Source organism: Miniopterus schreibersii, assembly GCF_964146895.1.
Source record: "Miniopterus schreibersii genome assembly, chromosome: 2".
Classification (NCBI taxonomy): Eukaryota; Metazoa; Chordata; class Mammalia; order Chiroptera; family Miniopteridae; genus Miniopterus; species Miniopterus schreibersii.
The window spans coordinates 160,415,237-160,439,047 of NC_138102.1; the positions used below are offsets into that span (position 1 = coordinate 160,415,237).

General features: G+C 35.9%; 1 protein-coding gene across 3 annotated transcripts in view; it reads right to left on the reverse strand.

Moving 5' to 3' along the window:
- The window catches only part of PLEKHA5 (pleckstrin homology domain containing A5), a 199,319-nt gene that overhangs the window by 77,662 nt on the left and 97,846 nt on the right, over positions 1-23,811 (reverse strand). For 2 of the 3 annotated variants that reach the window (XM_081124971.1, XM_081124973.1), the window contains exons 4-5: positions 3,215-3,298; positions 2,362-2,482 (exon numbers count right to left, since the gene is read on the reverse strand). In XM_081124971.1, coding sequence (XP_080981097.1) covers positions 2,362-2,482; positions 3,215-3,298 — 205 coding nt within the window. Of the gene's footprint in view, positions 1-2,361; positions 2,483-3,214; positions 3,299-18,134; positions 18,322-23,811 lie in introns of those variants that run through there. The other variant, XM_081124972.1, reaches the window with a different exon arrangement.

Below are 23,811 nucleotides of genomic sequence, written 5' to 3' on the forward strand. Positions count from 1 at the left end.
GCTGGTTTAGTTCTTTCAAGTGTAATAATTCTGCACAAAGACTTCCCCCCCAGGATATTAAAAAAGGATCACAGGTTTTACAATCTCTCCTTTAGAAGACAGAAATATAATTTCTAAAAAGGCACCGGGTGTGGCAGTATTTTGTCCTACCTGCTATATAAATGGAATGAACCCTGAGTGAAGATTATTAACAAGTCTTTAAGAATAAACCAAAAGACAGAGTTTTATGTTTTGTATCTGCATTTAATAGTGTTGCTTCAATTAAAGAAGAAAGTTAGTGGCAAGTCACAAGAGAAATACTCAGATATAAAATATAAACAACCATATCACATCAAGTCAAAACAAGGCTAGAAGAATCTGCTTTATGTCATGGACAACTCTGAACTTGAATGATACCAGACAGATGGTGTTTACTATATTCTTAAAAGTACACATAAGGATAGACAAACTTTTAGGATACTGCTATGGTTAGTGTAAAGATTTATTTTGGCAGAAATGGTAGTAGAAGCCAACAAGCATAAAAACAAAGCCGAATTTTAATTTCTACATGAAAGTAAGTAATATCAAGTCATCTCTTATTTTTCAACTTAGAATCTCTGGAAATCTAGCTTATTTCATTAGAAGTTTTTGTTTTAACTAAAGCATGTGGTTTGGGATTTTTAAAAAACATAAATTTTAATTGACTTTTAATGCTTAAACACAACATAAAACTCAAGTGGGACAAAAAATATATACAAGGAACTCTACTTCTCTCACCCCTGGGGACCAGCACCCGAACAACCCCTACCCACAACCCTGTAAGACAACCATTATTGCTGTGTGTATCTCTGTGTCTATCCATTTCAAATAATTGTTTCCATAGATATGGAATGTCTTTTTTCCCTCAAATGATTTCATATGTAATACCTACTCTTTTCTTCCACTGTTTCTTGGAGCTCACTACATAAAGAGAATGGCTATTTACACTCTTTCCTGTGCTATAAACTTTTTAACCTTTGTAAAACAGGTAAGTGAAAAAATAGTGTCATTTTCTGGTTTAGCTAGCATTTTTCATATTATGAAGGAATTTGAGTACCCTTTTCACATATTTATAGTAAAATTCTATTTTTTCAACCATCTGGAAAGTAATTTTACATACTCATCCATTTGTAAGCCTTTTTCTTATTGACTCACAGAGCTACTTTAATTATAAAGGAATTATTCTTTAATTGTATGAATTGCAGATATATATGCATGCATAATAATTTTCTATGGCTGAATTTCTCAATTTGACTTCTGGGTTTTGTATCATATTTAGAAAGTCCATTTACATTCTAAGTTTCTTTCTTTCTTCTTCTCTTTTTAAATCCTCCATTGTTTAATGTAGTGCTTTTATAGTTTTAACATTTCAATACCTGAGCTACCTGGAAATTTCTGATGTAAAAAGTATGAGGCACAAATCCAACTTTCTTTTCAGACAATGGGACTTAGTGGACCCTAATCCATCTATAATTTTTCTAGATTTTAATTAAAGTATATTAATGAAGCATTATAATACTCAGTTATCCTACTAGAGTTTTATATTATACAAGAATTATATATTATTTACATTATTTTCTAAATAAATAAAAGTTTATTCTTTATCATACCTCAATTCTTTCACTATCCATTAATTTAGGAAAAGAGCAGTAACTCTAAGGCTATTATTTATTTACTCAGATTTAGTAGCAAATTTTCCAAGAGTTTGAAGAAATTTTCATATTAAAATTCTAAATTTAAAATAACTTTGTTTTAAAGTACAAGAAGCAATAACTATAAGTTTTAAAGTAGATATACAACTCTGGGATCATAGATTAAACAATCAACACTGTTATTTCTGATTATAAAGAAACACCACCCACTTCTATTTCCATATGGCTATAGCACTTTTCGTGTAATAGATTCTCAATACTTCATGGTCATCAAGCACACTGGTATAGAGTTTCCCTTTAGCAATAAGAGATTTTACATTTTTTTGTGAAAAGGGTAAGTCTGCTCACTACAGGCATACTTAATAGTCAGAAAACAGAATTTCTAGGCCACTCTATTAATCTTCACTTTTAAAACTTAAGTTGATTCAATAAACTGCCATTCTTTCCACATTTGTAAAATTATTCAAAATATTTTGCATCAAAGATGTAAGTCATTGAATTATTAAAATATCATCTTATTACTTTATATTCCAAGCCACTATGTTAATTACCATAAAAGTAATTAGGTTCATGTAATAAAAAAAAATGAAATGATCATTTTATAATTCTAAAGTCCACTGAGAGTCATAGTAAGATACTGACTACCAATTATACCAGCTATCAATAATTAACAGTAAGCAAAATAACTTACTCTGCCTATAGGGCTCATTGGATGTACTGCGTAATCTGAAGTCATGTTATAGTTAGAAGCTTCATTTATCATACTTATAGGTCGTTCCTTCTTGTCTTCAGATGTCATAGCTGGAACAGTCCTGAAAATAGATGTCAGAATGCTAGAACTTGCTGTATATGTAAACTGCTTTACAATAAAGCTTCCCTAGAGTTAACAATGCTGGTGTCCTACTTTCTCAAAAAAGTTGGATACTAGATAGAGCTGAATAAGCTCTAGAACCAGGACTTAATATTTACAACTATTTTGAATACAACTAACACCTCTCCTAATCACAACCTGAGTGAATATCATGCTTATTTTAATAAGCATTATTACAGATATTCTACTTGGTCATCTAAGTGGAAATTAAAAAATTTAGTTAGAAGATTAGCTATTCTAGTACTAAAAACAATAATGATACCAATAACTAATATTTGTGAACAGATTTCTAGTATAAGATATTTTCACGCATATTTCATTGGATGCTTATAAAAATCCTGAGAAATGGTATATTACCACTATCTCTGATTTAAGGATGAGAAAACTGAGCTCTGAACAAGTTTACAGTTTCTGACCTTACACCCTGGGCTCTTGAACTATCTCTTTTTGAACTACTGGAAAAACACCTTCTGAAATTACATTCCTCATAAAAAAAAAATTTCTGTCATGTTTCTATAACCATACATAATAAAAAGATGTCATTCTGTTATTATACTTGACTGCAAATATCCAGATGAGAAAACTGTTAAATTGTACAGTATCAAATATGGATAACAGCAATCTCACTGCTAAACCCATTTTGAACGGAGGCATTGCATGAAATTTTACTTACTGTTCATTCACTACAAAAATACAATTGTCTTGTGATGGTTGTCCTGTGACTGGATGCTTACAGGTCACTTTCCTTTCATTATGGCTGAAAGAAAAGAGAAACAGAAAATGTATGTATGTAATTTTATTATCACAAACATTTTTCTAATATTCTGGTAGCAAAACAGTCACTTCTATATTATAACATTAAAGTTAGTAAATAAAGAAGATGAAATTCAAAGCCCTAGCTGTTGAAATTTCTAAATACACCTTTTTTGGTATCTACTGTGTGTACGTGTGTAAATGCTACCTACAGTTTTACAATACAGATAAGCTCACCCCTCCAGTCTGACCTCAATTCTTTCTTCTCACTATTTTATAAACAAAGTCGATTTGTCTCCACAATCACTGCATTTTACATTTGATAGGAGGGCCACAAAAATAAGTATGACTATCTACCCACCTCTATTATTCTGTGTCTTAATTTAGCACCTAATGCCAAATTCACATACGGGGGAACCTACTATATGGGCACTAGCATATTAACAAACAGTACACATGAAGAGCAATAACTTATGGTGTTTTTGTTTTACAAAAGAATCATTATATAAATAATGTAATGGGATTGATATTTGTGATACATGAGGAAAATATGCTTACAAAAATGGATTTTGAAGGAGAAGAAAAAAAACCGCCTTAAATAAAATGTACAAATGATAACAGAAACAAAGAAAAAATCTATTTGTTATGTTTGCTGAAAAACTTTTTGCTTTGAATGAAAGGACATCGCTCCTCAGCCTTCTGGTAAATTAAAGAATGACTTTTTTTTTGAGAATAAGGCCTTTGCATAAGAAATAGTACTCTTTCAAGGTTAAGTGGTTAAGATTAGGTCTCCTACTGTCTTTCTGAAATGAGAGTAGGAAAAAATCTCAAACTATTTATCTATCTAAGCCCAAAATAATTGATGCCCAAAGTAATATGCAATATACATTGACATATAACACATTATCACTTGAAAATTAATATTTTTTCCCATTGGGCTTTATCCATAAAGCAACCTATCATTGATATGCCTGACCTTAGAAAATTTACTTTCATTACTAAAAAAATTTTCAAAATGTTACACTGAATACTGCTCTTTAATCTTAAAAGATTATTACACGTGCTCTGGATTTCGGGAACTCTATAACCACAAGCCACAAACTTTCTGGCAAACTTTAGATACTTAAGTTTCTTTTCCAAATCCTAACTTCTATTAATATTTTACTGGCAACTCAGCACTTGAAATTCTAGCCATTAAATACAACTAAAACCGTATTTTAAAAAAGGTACAGATACAGTTTTAAAAAAAATTACACATTGACTATTGTGACAATAGAATGATTGACAGAATATAATGAGTTTCTATTATTTCTTTAATTAACTGGTCTACTAAGCACACATTACTACTAAATTATCAGTTTTCTGTGATGGTTTGTCCTTATACAAACATACCCAATAGGTGTTAAAATTTGGTGGGTTTCAGATATTTATTTGGGTGGTATTTTTATACTACATAAAAAATAAGCAAGTGACTATCTTACCTACTGATTTAAAAAAAGGACAACAGTGGAAATGAGTCTGTGTAATAAGCAATAAATTGGTAATGGAATAACTAAGAAAGTATAGCCTCTGGAGGTAAGTGGAAATTATGTAAGTATTCAAATGTGATGTCCATTATGAATGTGTCAAGGTATGTAAATTCTGATATTTAAACAGTATAAAACAGAGGGTAAAATAACCTGTGATAGGGATTAGATACTTTACTAATGTAAAATGGAGAAGAGCTTTTTCCCCCTTAAAGCTTCTCCTTGGGAAGGAGCATTAAGGACCTAGAGTTGGCTGAGTGACAGATCAGAAATATGCAAATCCTTTCTATAAAAACCAATACTGCACAAAGAAAACAAACAACCAACCCCCAATATCTTGCATTATTTACCTATGCTATGTCATTTTACCTGGGAGGAATACAGTAGACTCTAATCCTAATATTCTAGAAGCTCTCAATTATAACAACATGGCTCTGCAGTAATGATCAGGCTAAGAGACTACAGTGATTTCGTGAGCACTAAATAGATTTAAGTATCCATTAAACAAGGATGTAGGACTATGAAAAAATTTAAATAATGAATGATTAAAATGGAGCCCAAATATTCTCTTCCCTAAAAGTCAATTAAAAATTGACACATTTATCATCTCATCTTAAAGTAAAACTAAATAAAAATCTTAGTATTACATCTTAGTTAAAAGTGACTAAAACCAACATAAAACATGAAGATATTTATAGTCTTTTACTACTTAACGTTCTGGTATTAAATTAACATAAATCTACAAGAACACTCTAAGGTCTTTTACTATTTTTTTAATAAAATGAAAGAACCTTTCCTAGTATATTTGCCTAATTCCTAACACATAGTACAAATGAAGTTTTCTCAAGTGTTTAGTCATTTGTCCGACTTATGCAATACTCCTAAAAGCTGGTTCTTGGTTACAAATTTTAAAAAATACAAGTGCATTTTCTAAAATGTTAAATCCTCAAATCTGTACAATGATATATTTTAAGTTACAGCCACTCAAGATTACTAGAGGTTTCTATAAAATTCAAATTCAGAATAATAAGATTTTACAGGCAATTAGAATAAAAAATAGTCATCTCCTCTAAAACAACATACTTACCAAATAGAAAAACCAACGTAATGTTTTCTAATCACTTCACCAAAAATGAATTAAAATAAATGAAAAGTATGACATAGCAAAATATCAATTCCAGTTCTAACTGTATAAGCGCGGTAATTTTCCACTACCTGATAGGATTGTCCATCCTCACTGCTCCTAGGCAAATGTACTTTATATACATTTTTAGATATTTAGAAATTTAATTAAAATACATTTAAAATTCATTCCTTCTTATTATGCCATTTACACTTCATTTTTTATAGTATGTTGCTTTTAAAAAAAAAAAAATCTTTGATTTCAGAGAGAGGAAGGGAGGGAGAAAGAGAGAAACCTCAAAGATGAGAGAGTCACTGATCGGCTGCCTCCTGCACGCTCCCTAGTGGGGACTGAGCCTGCAATTGGGCAGGTGCCTGACTGGGAATCGAACAGCAATCTCTTGGGTCATAGGTGATGCTCAACTGCTCAGCCACACTGGCTGGGCTAGTATGTTGCATTTTAAAGTACAATACTGGTAAAGATAAACATAATTTCTAAATCACTCACAGACACTAAAAATGAGTTAAATACTGACAGCCAATAAACATAACCAATGTAACTGAAACCCAAGTGAGTCTTTCTGGGGGAAAAAATTGTCCACGAAAGCATATGTTAATGTATAGAATTCTTTTAACACCTAATATATTCTTTAAAATGTGCATCAACAGGGCACTGTGGGAGGTGGCTGGCCCACTGTTAAGTGTCCAGTCCTGACCACTGTCCCTGGTACAAAGCAGCCTGCTCAGGGCCATGGGGGGAACAGCGCGGAAGACGGTGATTCCTGGCCTTTCATCAATTCAACCCAAGTTTGTCCCCTGCATTATTTACAAAGCATATGTTTTCATTCATCCTACATTTGCCATCCTTTTTGTAGTCTACAAGTTTGGCTTTTTTTTTCCGAAGGGCCTCAAAATTCAGATCAGGAGTACCATCAGTTTCATTATAATGAAATAGTGTGTTCCAGTGTGAGTCATATAATAGGGGACATTTTGAGCATCACATACATTTCATATTTGCTTACACATGATCTTGTCTATGAGAAACTCTAGGTGAGTGCAGAAAACTGCGCCCAATAGAACTCTAGCTGCACGGAAGTACACACATCGCACATATGCACAACTCCAACCATCTACCAGCTCTTGAGGTCATTGCTTGTTTTATGAAACACACTCATCCACACCTAGTGATACAACTTTCTAATTTCAGAAATCCCTATTTCCAACACTTCCCAGTCACTCACAGCTGAAACCCTTTCAACGTCCATTTCCACAAGCAAAACTGCAGGTCTTTTTCAAGGCAAAGTGTGTTTGCAGTACTTTTGTGTTTCCTATCCATTTAACATGTGTGAAACTGTGCAACCACTTTTATTAGGTTCCTATGTTTATTTGTATGAGTGACTAGTGAAATTTTTGAGTGGTATGCTCCTAAGCCTATTTGTAACAGAAGCCCCATGCTTTTCATTGCCCGATTTTGCACAGTAGGGGTGACTTCTAGGAACATATGTGTTGGGTTATAGCAAAACTGACTGTACTACTGTGTTAAGAAGTAACATACCTCTAGGCTGTTAGAAATACATTTGAAGCTTTGCTAGACAAGGAGTCATATTTAAAATCCTTGCCAGGGATTTTATATTCTTCATAAATGAAAAGGAAACATTGGAAAGATACGGTTTTATATGTTTGTGTTTCTAGAGGAATACTTATAAAGAAGGCATAAAATTCAGATCTTGATATAAAACATGCTTAAGGTAATTCCTGTCCTGTCTCTGAACTCACTGTGGCACACCAAGAAGTCCAAACTTTTCTAAATGTAACGCTAGGTGTTCATCGACTCTTCCTTCCAGACATCTGTCTGTGATATTTTATGTGTAGGTTTAGATCAGTAGTTCTCAACTAGGAGGGATTTTATCTCCCAGGAGACATTTAGAAATATGTGGTAATATTTTTGAATGCCACGACTGGGAAGCTGCTGCTGGTATGTAGTGGGTAGAGGCCAGGAACCTGCTAACCATCTTACAATGAGCAGGAAAGTTTTGTGTGTTTTTTTAATATATCTTTATTGATTTCAGAGAGAGGAAGGGAGAGGAAGAGACAGAGATAGAAACATCAGTGATGAGAGAGTCATTGATCGGCTGCAGCCCACAACCCGGGCACATGTGCCCTGACCGGGAATCGAACCCCGATCTCCTGGATCCTAGGTCGACGCTCAACCGCTGAGCCACGCCCGGCTGGGCACAAGTTTCTGACATGAAAGAAGTATCCAGGTCAAAATGTCAGTAGGGCTGACATTGGGAAACCCCTCACTAGGCTTCCAAAGCCCTCTAATGATTAATACTAATGAATAAGCCACATGTATTATTTCTCTAGACACAACGGAGGTTGCAGGAAATAATGGCAGTTGAGAGTACAAGTTCTGGTCTCAGACTACCTGGGTTTGAATCCCAGCTCCTCCACTTACTAGCTATGTGGTGATCTTAAGCAAGGTACTTTACCTCTCTATGCCTCAATTTAATAACAGTAGCTATGTTACAGGTTGTTGGTTAAGTTTTCCAGAACTGTCCTAAGTACTGGAGACAGAAGTGAACAAAACAAAAACCCTTGCCCTCCTGGAACCTGCTTTCTAGTGCAGATGTTCACGAGGGTTATGAGTGGAAGGTACAAACGTGCCCTGCAACACAAGTCCTCGATAATCACTTATTTTTATTATCAATTACAGGACTTTCATCATATGTCATTGTCATGAGATTACTGTTCAGCCAACTGTTTAAGTCAAAACAGTTTAAATTAGCACCTACCCAAGTAACTGTTTAAAACTCACGTTACTCCACTACTCATTATGTATTCTAAAATATAAAGATGTGATCTCTTTTGGTTTTCATGCGTCTGGTAAAAATACCTGCCCCTAATATGTCAAAAAGATAGAGGAGAAAAGTAATTCCAATATAAAAGCTCCAGAGGAAGATTATGTTTTTATGCTAGCAAAAGCAATATGTGAGCAGGTTCTTAAATAGTGACAACACTTTAAAAAAAAAAAATGAACTCAGCTATTCCAGGGAGTTCAGGACTGAAGGAAATAGGTCATTCACTAGCTCAATCTGAGGATCATGCTGTATCAAAGGCCCAGATAAAAGGATTAAAATCAATGCAATTTTTAGAAGAGTCATCAAGAAATTGACAAATAGCAACACAAACTGCTTGTTCTTCGGCACTGTGCCCTCTTCACTATTTGCTCCCAGACATTTAATCATTTACCATAACTAGAAGATCAAATGAAAGACCTGCTTATTTAAAGCCTCTATGGAACTATTTCATTCAATAATAATTTGGTTTTAAAGGATCTTTAGATGAATAAATCAGTTGTGTTATAAACTGGTGTATATATTTCTATCAAATTATGTAAACAACAAATTAAAAATGACATGTTTATCGGCGATAGTAGTTCATTATCTACCCAAATGCTTTTCAAATCTTACATATATGTGAATCAAAACAATGAATCATGTAGGTGACTGTACCTCGAAACTAGACTAAACTGTACTATTTTGAAGCAGTTCTAAGCCTTCTGGTAGCCTCCATAAAAAGGGAAAGCTGATAAACTACAGAGCTCCTACAACCTATTTATGGAAACAGCGAGTAACTGCAATTCTAGTAGCAGGTGCTTTTATACAACAAATAAAATGCCCAGCAGCGCTCTGAAGATAGGGGAAACTGGTATTTGTGTCCCTTTCCAGGATCACGTGAGTGAGACAACTTTGTGTTACTGTTCAGTCCACATCCAGTCTTCCCTCAGCAAAAGACTTATAAAGGAGGGTGCCAATGACACCTCTACAGAAAGACCCACCCCAAGAGATGCACACAATGCATATTTCAAATATAAACCCCAATAAAATTATGGGCTTACAAAGAGAGAGGAAAAAGGACTTGTTTGCTAATATATGGTATTTTAAATTTCTAGTAAAATGATAAAAGTCAGTGATACTTAAGTAACTATTTCATTCTTAAGTGTTATTTCAAACTACTCAAGGGAAAAAAATGAAAGTATTCAACACAATTAACAATGGGCTGACAAATGAAATCTGGTTTTAAAACTCCTGCTATCCAGTAATAGGCCAAAACTATGCAACCTTTGTTGAGTGCAAGAAACCATAAGTCTTACATCTGATATTTACATATAGCTAAATATCAGATTAAAAAATTAAAATGAAAAGTTAGAGCAATGCTTCACTGACTAGCAATGCTTCACTGAATATGAGCAATGTTTCATATTCTTTGAAATAAGTATAGAAAGGAGCTATTCCTGCCTGGCCTGTGTGGCTCAGTGGTTGAGTGACCTAGGAATCAGGAGGTCATGGTTCAATTCCCAGTTAGGGCACACGGCCGGGTTTCGGGCTCAATCCCCAGTAGGGGACATGCAGGAGGCAGCCAATCGATGATGTTTCTGTCATTGATGTTTCTATCTCTCTATCCCTCTCCCTCTCAAAAAATAAGAAACATTTTTTTAAAAGATTAAAAAAGAAAAAGGAACTATTACTGATTTAAAAATAACATTATGATTTCAAGGAGATATGATTTTAAAAATATATATCTTTATTGATTTCAGAGAGAGGAAGGGGGGGAGAGAGGGAGAGAGAGAGAGAGGGAAACATCAATGATGAGAGAGTTCTTGATCGGCTGCCTCCTGCACACCCCCTGCTGGAGATCAAACCTGTAACCCAGACATGTGCTCTAACCGGGAATCAAACTGCAATCTCCTGGACATAGGTCGGTGCTCAAGCACTGAGCCACACTGGCCCAACTGGCTTATCCTATTTAGACAGGCACCCTCCACGGCTGTTGCAAACTGGCTGCTTTAGTCTAAAATATCACATGCAAGACACCACAACGTCCAGAGACTAAATGAAAGTCTCTCTTTACATATAAATTTTCAAGAAGCTTCCCCAAATCTCCCTGGCGACCTTTTTTCTACAACGTCATTAGCCAGATGTATGAGTCCATGCCCAATTCAGTCAATGGTAGGTGAACTTACACCAATCAAGAGTCTCAACTTTGCCTGCCGCCAACCTAGAGCGTGAATAAAATGAGGTTATATTATGATAGCAAGAAAAAAGTTGGGAAGGGGCAGGCTAATAGCTAAGAAAACATCTAATTTTTCTTAAAGAAAGCAACTCACTTAAGTTCCAAGAAAATACTTGCACTAGAATATTCAAAATTAGGTTTTTCTTTTCTACTTGGTAAAAGAAGAAAGTGGTTTTATCAATTTCTTCCTTTGAGAAGCTCTGGAAAGGTAAAGAGGTTAATTTATCCTAAAGTTAAAGAATTCTTGAGGTTTTATTTCCACTCTCAGAAAATGTTTAAAAAAATCTTTTGGCTAATAACTATATCCTGGCTACTTCTTAGCATTGCAATTCTCTCCTGTGGGAGTACTTATGTTTGTTTGTTTTTAAAAAAACACCTTTGTGCCCTGGCCAGTGTGGCTATGTGGTTAGAGAATCAGCCCAGCTCGCACACCGAAGGGTCACAGGTTTGATTCCCAGTCAAGGCACGTACCTGGGTTACAGGTTTGATCCCCAGTCCCAGACCCAGCCAGGGTTTGAGCAGGAGGCAGCCAACTGATGTGTCTCTCTCACATTGATGTTTCTCTCTCCCCCTTTCTCTCTCTCTTTTCCCCCTTCCTCACTCCCCTTCCACTTCGTTTTAATACAAAATTTGTTCTGTTTTCTAATTTAAGAAATAAATACTGAAATTGCTATTAACATATTGTCAATAACAGCCAATATAGACAAAGCAAGCTTCATTAGGGTAGTGTTTTATATGTGCAACTGTGGCGATGAGGTTGAAAATTTATCGACTATGGATAAAAAACATGTTATTTTAAAAACCCTGTCCCCCTGAAGAAATTGTGGCTGTCTCTTGCTAAATTCAGATGCAAACCATTTGCATGATTTGCTCTGAATCATGAATTTCCCATGAGAAAGAAATAGGACTTAATTTAGTATAAGATAAATAGGATATCATAGTGGTTTGGCAATTCTTCTGGCAACCCTGGGAATGAAGCCAGTATCATGACTTGGACTTCTACAAGGACCCAACCCATAAAAGCAGCTACATAGCCACAATGTTGTTAGATTGGAGCAAGGCGAAAGAGGTGTGGAAACTATTTTTATTTCTCAAATTTAGGTAGAAAACTATACAGCCAACAGCTCAGATGTATACTTACAACACTTTTGATTTCAGTACCCTTCTACTCAAACCAGAGAGTATTGTACATTCTCAATTTGGCCTTGGTTTTATTACTCTCTCAGAGAATTATGCTCTCCAGCTTGTTTTAAAATTGAATAGCTTGTCGATAGAAATAATAAAGCCTTATCACTTTGAGACTCAAACGGTCTCAAATTAGGTTAAAAAAAACAACAACCACAACAAATGTATGTGTGGCAGTGACTTCGTTATTAAATTAGTTATCTCACTAATTAAATCAATTGGTTCTACGATAGTCCAAGTAATTTTTAAAATACTCTTAAATGTAAAGTTCATAATGTTTTGTACAGATGACTTTTAGTTTATTTTCATTTATTTTAATAAAAAGGAGCAAATGTTATGCTGAAATCTTACTACCACAATGATTGTTTCTGCAATGTATTTTTAAACTGAAAGTACGTTGGCGTGGAAAACTGTGCCTACAATGAAAGGCAATGTTTTAAGAACAAAAGAAAAACACTAAGAGTGCCCTGCCTTTTTTTGAGAAACCGAGTTTCTTGAGCCTTAGTTATGTGAAGAAGTAACCACTGAGTTAGCAATATGAAAGATTGTAATTTTTTTTTTTGCAAAATATGAAAAGTGTGTATTTCCATTCCCCACATTTAGTTCTAAATGCCATGTGCCTTTAACTTAGAACTAACTGCTTCCAGACATCCTGCCCAAACCTCAGTGATTCACTTACCCACCATCTACAAACTCTCCTTAAGGTCTTAACCCATTCTCGTCTACCCTTTCTCCTCTCATCATTTAGAAAATGGGTAATCTCAGAATTCCTGGGGGGAAAAGAAAGAACTCACCAGGTGGGGGCACCTCACTGACTGATCCTCACTCCCAGCATCCAATTTTAAAATCATCACCTTAATAACTACCACTTGGGCATCACACTCTGCTCACACACTCAGTTGTCACATACTGTACTTGAAACTTGACTACCAACCCTCATACAGACCCCTTGAGGAGTCACTATCTTCGCCTCACAAATGGGTAAACTGGGCTCCCAGAGTTTACAAAGTTGTCAGGAGTCACAAGGGGACACAGCAAGAAGAGGTGCCTCCAAGACCTGAGCTGCATTCTTTTCAGATCCTCACCTCTCATCCTCCTTGACTCTCATCCTGGCCAACAAGACTTTCCAGTGCTGCCCGACATCTTCTACCATGTTTCTGCTCAAGGGTACAAAAAACAAACAAAACACTATACTTCCCTTAGAGGCTCTTCCCCACTTCCATGGACCGTGAACACACAGCCTCCCTCACTGCTCCTCCTCTTTCCTCCTATCTCACTGCCTAGCATCACCCCAAGTCTACGTCTATCTGAAGCATGGTAATAAAACCTGTCCTGATTCTACTTTAATTTTAAACCCAGTATCATCTCTTTTCTACTTTCCTATTCTCTAAAGCTTCGTAATCATCTCCCACTCTTAGCTGCTCAGACAAAATTATCACAACGTATTTATAAATGTTACTTCTCATTTCTCTGATCATAGGTACCAAAGAATTTAGGTACAAATAACAACAGCTGTAAAGCATGGATTTTATAAAAGCACCCAACAGGAACTGAAAATCTTGCTTCTCCCAGTGGGAAAATATCAGTGAGAGGTAATGCTAAGTGTAAAGCTGAAAGCATTATTACAGACTAGAAACAATACAGATAAAAAATAGAAATGTCAAAATATGAGGCTCACATATAAATTCATCTGTTTTAGTTTTTGGCTATTTACAGATAATGCTCAATCATCCCACGAAAAAACCTTCTTCAATAAAATCAAACATACACATTCAGAATCTAAAAAATAAGCACTTGATAGCAAATTTTAAAGAACTTTGGAAGTAACACAAGAATAATTCAATTAACACCATGCTAGCTACAAATGATATGTACCTATCACACACAACTGTTATCCATCCTCAGTGTTACGGAACAATGATATTTTAGATCACTTGCAAATTATATTCTAAGCAAAAATGACTAAATAATTTTGGTAATTTTTTCAACTGTCATTTGAGGGATTCTTAGCGTTTAAATGACATGTTATGGTTAAAACATAAATACAATTCTTAGAATATACATAACCACAAAAGTAATTGAATTTTCTGCCAAGAATTCAAGAATCAGGTGATGTTCCTGGCTGCCACCCAGAACTCACCCTATGAGAGTAGGCAGCTAACACCACCATCACTGCTTTAGCTCAGGCTCTGATGTTCCCAACACTCTTAAAGCCCCCACAAAATATTAGCTAAACTTGACTGTGCTAGCAGAGTAAGATTTCTTAAAAAGAAGTAAAATTATGTCACTTGTTTTAAGAAGTTGTTGGCTCTCTGCCCTATCTTTAGTGTAAAATATAATGGTTTACATAAAACTATAATGTAATGAATGAGAAGCCTGATTATTTGATCTAAGGTTAAAGTTTACTATTGAATGATCTATGCAAGCACTTGTAAAATCACATAACAGAATGCAAATGATCACAGGGTATGTTTTAGTGGTCTGAAAGAATGATTTCTGAAAAATTATATATATTATTAATTGTAAAAGCCTACCTGGGGGTTTTAAAATGAAACTAAGCAGAGCCCTAATTTAGAAATATGTCAGTAGTTAGAAATATTCTCCTTGGCATTTCAGAGCAATAATGTGACATATATATGAATTAATGAAATTCTAGGGTTATAGATATATCCTTATGCTCCCTAATGAATGCTAATTAGTAATGTTTTATTGTAACATGCATTAAATGGCAGGAAGTAAACAAATTAGAAAAAGTTAAATTTAAACATTATGTCTTTTATGTGTTGTCATCTATTACTTGAATGCTAACCTAATTCTAACTTACACATAAATAACCACACAATTTCAAAAGAGATCCAATTATTTTATTGTAGATGAAACATTCTTTCCTAGAGTCAAACTGATAGAGTAAATAACTCAATTCAAATAGAAAAAAATCAGTAAGCATTTCATTTTATTATTCTTCACTGCAGAGTATTTAATCATTTTAATACTGCATGAGCTGTATCTAAACAATCACTTCAGGAACAAAAAGATAGTTACTAATAAGTCAAATGATACCTCTATGAAACAAAAAGATTTTGTAAAAAAATAATAAAAATGGTAGACCTTCTTTCAAAATGGCTGTACTGTAGTGTAACTTACATACTTTCACGCCTTCAATATGAGACAGTCATTGGTGAAATAGCCTTAGTAACATTACAAACAAACAGGAAGATTAATAAACAAACATGCAACGGGGAGACTGATTAGGGATTGATGTTGGTTAGAAAGGGAAGGGCAGGGGAGATGCCTCAGGAATGGCTGCCATTTGAATTGAGCCTCAGGATCAGCAGCAGTGGTCGGATGTGGCTGAAAATCTATTAGTGAGTAACAATAGTATAGTAGTATTCATGTATATAAAATTTTTAATATAAGTTTTGAAACAATGCATTTGCTCCATGCAATTTTTTTTTAATCTCTGAAAAGGTCCAAATACTAATGTACTCATGTGACGCACATAGCGCTTAATTAAGGCTCGGTTTAGTCAGCAAATCATTACCTTCAAGAACTGAGAAATTTCTCACGGACAGAAGAGGCAGGAGTGGGAAAGAACTCTGGCCCACTTTCTACAGCAGGGACACAGATAAAGCGAGCAGAGCCAGCAGTGAAATCCAGCGGCCGCCGCAGGACACTGAGATGGCAGTATTGTACCCCAGAGACACACTTCCTCCTAACCCGTACGAGGCCATGGCATGCTATGACCTGGTTAGATAACTAAGGGGTTTTCAACATCACAGTGAAGATGAAACTCTGTAATACAAAGATCAAGATATTCTCCTCATTCATTTTACTTGCTTAATCAATTCATTTATTTATGCTCAAATATTTACTAAGCACCTAATATACACAAGGTTTTGTATTGTCCACCACTAGGAAACAAAAATACAGTTCAAGATTATATGCAGCTTAAAGAATACTATTCCATCTGAGCTTACTAACCTAAATTCCAAGCTTGAAGAATAAATAGCACAATTATACTCTTCCATCAGGCTTCAGTACTGGTGGAAAGGGTTCCTCAAAGCATACTTGATTCACCAGAAAACAGACAAGCATTTACCTTACACTGCTTTAGACCTGAGTAAAACCTTTATGTTAATTTCAGGTTATCCCCCTTGCAGCTTGGCTCATTCCCTTGTTGTGTGTTTTTTTTTTGCCAGATTTAATTTCCTGTCCATACAAAAAAGTTTAAGTAGCTTCTCCTCACTTGAACTTTAATGGTATTTAGGCCAGTGACCTCTGATGTCATAATGCCTCAAAAACATCTTTGTTTAAAATGTATAGTGATATATTACAATTCATCATTACTACATATAGTAACTTACTGATTAAGTTTAAAATATAAGCTATTTTAAAACCATGATACAATATTTTAAGTGGATTCAAGATAAATTTTTAAAGGGAATAAAAATATTCATGAGTTCTCTATATACTTAAGTATTCTAGCTTCGGGCACAATTTTCAGCTGGGAGCTGAAAATTCTGCAACCTAAGGGAAAAATTGTGGATCTTGAATTAAGGCCGTCAAGTCAAATAAAATAAACTTGAAACCCTACTTCTCTATTTCTTATGCTTCTAAATATAGAAGTAGTAGAATGTACGAAGAGTCATAATATATAATATGAGCAGTTATCACTAATTCTTTAAATGTGCTATCTGCGCACACACATATAAAAAGCTGACTTAGATCCCTTTCTTTCAATACCTAACCATCTTAATCACATACAAAAAATGTATAACAAGTCCTATTCTTTAACTGCTTCAGAAAACTGATGTGAAGATATTTAACATATTTATTAAGAATTTCCATATTGCCTTTTCCTCAATTAGACTTACAAAGTAGAAAGTGCCTGTCCTTTAAGAGAAAACTTTGTTTGAAATTTCCTCTAAAGGACCTTGAAATCACAAGGCTGCTACTGAACCTGCATGGAAAGAATTACGCCTAAAATGGCAAAATGTAGAAGACTTTAAAGGCTTTATAGTTTGTACCATATAAATAGTATGAAATTAAAACAGTATTAAAATAGTATCAATCATGAAATTAAAATGGAGAAAAAAGTTGTAAGAAAAACAGCTACATTAAAAAATCTTATTCAATAACCTACTTCATAAACTATTGCTTTCAGAACAACTAAATAAATTCACAATAGTGCAATTCAAAGACACATGACTTAGTAGTAAAGAAATAAATCTTTAAAGCGCATAACCCAGCCTTTATAATCAATGGCAGTAATAACTTTCTTAATTTCTTTAAATGCCAAAATATTTTCTAGAATGATCTCCTGTCATTATGTTGCTCTTAAATTTTAAGTTAACAAGGATTCCCATTTTGAATCACATTACTGAAACAGCCCAAATAATTAAAGAATTAAATAAATATCACAGCTTCAACAAACTGTTAATTAGTTTAGACTAATATTAATACACTTTTTAATACAAGAATGATATAATGATATTGTTAGCATCTCCACAGGATCTTCTGACAATTATTCAATTAGTTCTCTATGAAAATAAAAAACCAAGTTTCTCCTCTGAATAAGTTTAAAAACCCCCACAAGATAAATTAAAATGTTTTAATGAAAATCTTTAGGCCTTAAAGCAATTTGCAACTACCATTCATTTGTGTAGCTTAAAGTTAAGGAGAGACTAAGAGGAAGATTACATCTTAAAATGCCGAAGTCATTTGAAAACCTAATTATGTATTAAATTTCTATAACAATATAATACTTTAGTTATAGAAACACTCGTAATATGTAAATTCTCTGCACGAGGCGCTGTGCCTGGCATTAGAGCTACAAAGATTATCTACCATGGGATCATTAACTGAGAAAAAAGGACTACTGCTCAACTAGCCATTAGCTATTTATATATAAAAGTAACAAGAACTACTCACCAGCCTTTAGCAAACTCACATTCGTAAACAGACATTCAACTACAGGCAGAAAACACACTGGAATAAAAAAGACTCAACTCCTTTGTCTTTGAGCTGCTCCCAGCAGTGTGGGGACTAAGCACTCAGGAAACGCACCGTGGCTGTCAGGCTGTCTGCCATTCCGCGAGTCTGACACCAGACTGACGTCACACACTCACATGTCACTGCAGCCACAAATTAAGGCAGCTTTGTCAGGACGAATTTGTTGTGTTTATGCATGCTCTCCAGCCCTAAGAGTAAAATGTGACTTCAATTCCCTTAAAGCTGGCATAGAGCATAGGGTGAAATACCGGCATGTATGTCTGCACACAGCTCTTGAAGAAAATGTCCAGTGAGAAATTTAAAATAACCTTAGCTCAAATAAATAGGTATTTCCTGTTAAAACTCTAAGTATAACAATTTAAATGACTCCTTTAAAAATATTTTGTTGTTTCCAAAGTTGAAACATAGTTATTTCAAAAATTCAACCAATAAAAGGTTTATAAAGAAAGCTAAAGTTGCCTGGAGTTCCACTACCCAGAAATGATAACAGCTACTCAGGTTTATTGATCACTTGTTACTTGAAGCACTTTACAAATGATACAGGTTCTGTAATTATCTTCATTTTACTGAAGAAACTGAGTCACAGAATAGTCAGGTAATGTGTCCATGGTCACAATGCTAGTAAGTAATTCAGCAGGATTCAAACCCGGGTAAGAGGGACTCCAGTGCCCATACATTTGATCACTAAGTTATACTGTCTAGCTGTTAACATTTCGGTGAATATCCTTTTAGACCTGAGTTTGTATATATAAACATATATTTATTCAACACAGAGAAATCAAACTATGTATGTTGTTTTACAACCTACTTTTTCATTCAACAATATATCATGAATAGTTTTCCATGTCAGTAATTATATTCCTAACTTTTCTTTTTATAATGACGGGCCATCACATATCTAAACCTGTTTACCACTGGACAATTAATTTTTAATTTTTTTGTTATTAAAAATAATAATATATATAACTGTCTAGACATCTTTGTGCCATCTGCATTCACCTGTGTAAGATAATTCTTAGAAGTGGGATTGACAGGCCAAAGCATGTGCGTGTTTTCAACCGTTACATGCTTTGTCGTCCAAAAAGAGGTAACAACTTATATTTGTACCTCAATAGATTAGATTTTTCTTTTCCCCACATACTGGGTATTCATAACTATTTTTCTTTTTTGCAAATCTAATAGTTAATTCATGCCATCATGCAGTTCGAATTGTGTGGATGTGTTTTAATTGCAAGTGAGGCTAAGCCTTTCTTCATAGGCCAGATCTCACAGGAGGCAGTCCAGCTTAATGATCACAAGGATGTAGGTTCTAGAGCCTGATGACCCCAGTTCAAGCCCAGCTCTTCTCAATAGTTCTCTTACCATAAGCAAGTTGTTTAGTCTCTCCATACCTCAATTTCCTTACAGGAAAAAAAGATAACTTAATCCTCATGGGATTTTGGTGAGAATTATATGAGAAAATTCACATAGTCGAGACAGTGCTCACCAAATGTGTTTAAATGTTAACTCATATTTAATAGCTGACTACATTTCTTCTGCATTTAATGCCCTTCACCCAAAATTATTAGTATGCTAATAATGTAAAAATGTTCAGATATCTCAATGTGAGTTGTCTCACAACTAAATCTGCCATGTAACTTAACTAGTGTTAAAACACTCTTTTCATAGGATACTGTTATAACAAAGATTTAAAATAGCATCTCAAGTTGGGAAAACAAAACTGTTTCATCCTGTAGTTTGAAATACGGACAAGCAAGCCAACACCGTTTCCTATAACCAGAAGGATTTGCATATGTTTTAGACAAACAGTGATTCATGATCTTTCCCATCTTTTTCCAAAGTGAAAGTTTTGCTAGTCTCAACTATGTTCAGTTTAAACTTCTCACTGAAAAAACAAAACCCATTCTTGAAAACATCAAAAAGAGGATATTTTTTTCCATTGATTTTTAGAGAGAGTGGTGGGAGGGGGGCAGAGAAAGAAACATCAATGTTGAGAGACACATTCATTCACTGGTTGCCTCCCACACATGCCCTGACCAAGGCCACAGATTGAACCTGCAACCCAGGTACGTGCCCTTGAACCCTTGACCCTTCAGTGGGCAGGCCTACACTCTAACCACTGAGCCACACCGGCCTGAGCAGGACAGCCTCCTTCGAATGATATATCAACCTAAAAACAATATGTAATGGTTAAAATGTAGTAATAAGCTTATCATCCATACCCCCAAATCAATTTGACCTCTGTTACATAATAGTCTTCAACTATTTTCACCACCAGGACAGTTATTATTTTAGCAGATCTGGTTTAGATGTATTCATTGTTTTATATGCTGTAAAATTATCCCACTGGAAAGCAGACATTTCTGTAATAAAACTGCAGCATATGTTTGCAGAATCCCATAGTGGTATAGTGATTCGCACACTGCTGTCAGGAGGAAAACAACAACAATGAAGCAGCAGAGATCTGTCAAGAGAATGGAAGAGATTACCAGGGGCACTGAGAACTAACAAGTTGACCATGTGTCTGGTTTATGAAGTTTACAGCACCCTGCACTAGTTCTCTAGGACCTGGGAGGCCTGCGCCCCTCCATCACCCACCCACCCACTGATTAAAGGACTTCCACAGGGAAAACACAGTGGTCAGGTAATGAACATAAAAGAGGGGATAAGACAAGGTCCCTCCTTCTCAAGGCCATTACAGCCTAGAACTGACAGTTTATTAGGGAAGAGAGAGCTGTAAACAGATCATTATAACATAACCTGATTTGTGCAGCACAGAAGAGGAAGTGACAAAATGCCTGGGGGAAATCTGGAAAATGCTTATTAGCAAAGTAAATGACAGCTGACCTGACTATTCGAAGAGATTTCAGTGAGAGACAGCAGTAGTTGCACAAGTACATATTTAAGATGCAATCTTAAATTTACACCCATAAGAGGCGCCCAATGAACAGAGAAATTATTCATTTACGGAAAAAAAAAAAAAAAAAAGCATACCAACAGGGCAATTCTCACAGGTACCTTATAAAATTCTGCCCTGCTTTTCCCAAATGCCAGCGACGCTGGTTTAGCTTTCTCAACTCTGCCCAAACCACATTTTAGGAAACGGAGCCGAGGCAGCCACGGATGGATGCTCCACCTTTGTTGGAGCAAATAAACTTTCTTAAATCGGTAGTGGCCCTAAATCTCAATCATGATTCTCTTTTCATGGGTCTCCACGCTACAGGGCAGGAATCATACTTTACTAAAAGAAGCCACAGAAAAATGCAGCCACAGTGAGGGCCTCCAAAGCAGTCACCAAAAATAATGTTTCAGTGCATCCCTCAGTTATGTGTGTGACAATGACTGGGGATCAGTTGTGACAACTATCATGTTTCCGTTCTTACTGTTACTTTACTTGACAATGCCACCCTTGACCTTGACTCATGTGACCTGGTTCCCCAGTGTTCACTTTGCAGAACAGGCTGTAGTCCAAATGACTCAACCCAGCACCCAATAATCGGTTTCCATACGTTGGTGCCAGTCCGTTCATCACTAATATTCAAAGTAGCAGTTATTTTAATGGGTAAGGAACAGATCTCCTACCAACCTCTTCTCCTTACAGTGTCTAACAGTGTTGCATAACATAAAGACTCAAATGTTGCATCAGTTGATTACTGATTTTTATCTCCTAGGTCATTTAATATACAATTCTTTCAGATCAGGAAAATACTAGTACAATAAGAACACAAGTGTGTATTTCCAAAGTGTGTTTTTTCCAGTACCACCAAGTAATTCACTCAATTCTGACATCACATACCCAGAGATAAGCATCAGAACTCACCGGTGAAGGGCTCAGCCCTACAAGACTGCCCCCACTTTAGACCTGCCAGATGCAAAGCCGAGCTTCTCACGCACTGGCTGTACACTGGAGGTTCGCATGACCTCCTCCTAGAGCTTGATTCATTTGCTAGAGGGGCTCACGGAACTCAGAGAACATTTAGCTATGTTCGCAAATTTATTACAAAGGATATAGATGAATAGCCAAGTAAAAAGGTACATAGGACAGGGTCCTGATCACAGGAGCTTCTGTCCCCATGGAACTGAGGTGTCCCAACCTCAGGGCGATTAGATGAATTCACAACCAGGAAGGTCATCAAGTCTCGTTGCATCCCCTGACCCCAACCCTCCGCCTTCCCCTTCCAGAAGTGAGCGGGGGTGAGGGTTCTAACCCTCCCAATACTGAGGCCATCGAGGGTCCCCACTCCAAGTCGCTTCATGAAATGACACACCGCTCTGATCACTCAGGAAATTCCGAGGGTCTGAGTAGCTTTGTGCCAGAAACTGAGGACAAAAACCAAAAGTATTTCTTATCACAAAACAATATTCAGTTACAAAGTTGCACAGAGGCAAGGCAAGAATACTGACAGTCTCCTTTTCTTTTCATCCCAAATTTCCCAATTCACCTATCTTGGCATATCACACACCGTACCTTCATGATTTAAATACTAACGCCAAGACAACATTAATTACAAAAACAGTAAGTTTTAAATAACTTGAAAATATGGTCTCTCACACACCCTCATTATCTTCTGCTAAAAAAACGGTAATCAGGTAAAGAGTAATCAACTCATAGAAATTAAACACTCATACCTGATGATAACCTGAGATAGATTTTAAATATACTCACAGCACTAACCACTGCATCAACTGAAATTCAGCATAGAAACAAACCATGCCACCAAGCGGGACAATGTGAGTGTTGGGCCAACAACTTCTAAACACTGTTAGTCATCCTCACTTGACACTGATGTAAACGGTTCAGATCTTCTCAGTTTACTGCCCACGGAATGTTCTAGGGCTGCTCCATGCTATCTGTCATCCTGCTGCTCTCTCAGAGCTAAAATTCCACAACGCAGCAAATTCTCAGAAAAAGTAATTGGAAGAGTTGAATGATTTAGGCATCAAATTAATCCATACACATCTGCTTAGGAAGGGAGCACTTACAATGACAAGTCCTCCTGATCATTAGAACCTTCTTCCCTGGGAGTGGCAGCTACTAAAATAGGCTTGCTTCCTAACAGGGTTCAGAATCTTCTCATTTAAAAACATACAGTTCTCAGGTCAGCAGTGAACAAAATTGGCCCTCTAAGGCCAGTTTACTAAAGCCTTGACTCAGGCATTTTATATTCCCTGTAACTTATTTCTTTTTCCAATTATTTTTAAGTTCTTCCCATTTTCCTGTGTTTCAGATTGGTTGCCACACTTCCTCCTTCTAAACTGTCATAACATGGGGATAACTCCAATTTACATGATACGGGTCTAGAACAAATGTTACCTCCTCAGAGATCTCCCCAACCTCTCTCACTCGGGTGGCTCTACAAGAAATCGGGAGTAACTGGTGTGAGCAACAAAATGCGCTGTCTTAGAGCCTTGGCTGGTTTTGCTGAGTGGTTAGAGCTTCAGCCCGGGGACTTGAGGGTCCCGGGGTCGATTCCAGCCAAGGGCGCCTACCTACCTGGCTCAATCCCAGGCCCTGGTCGGCATGAGAGAGGGAGGCAACCAATTGATGTCTCTCTCTCACATTGATGTTTCTCCCTCCCCCTCCTTCCCCCTTCCA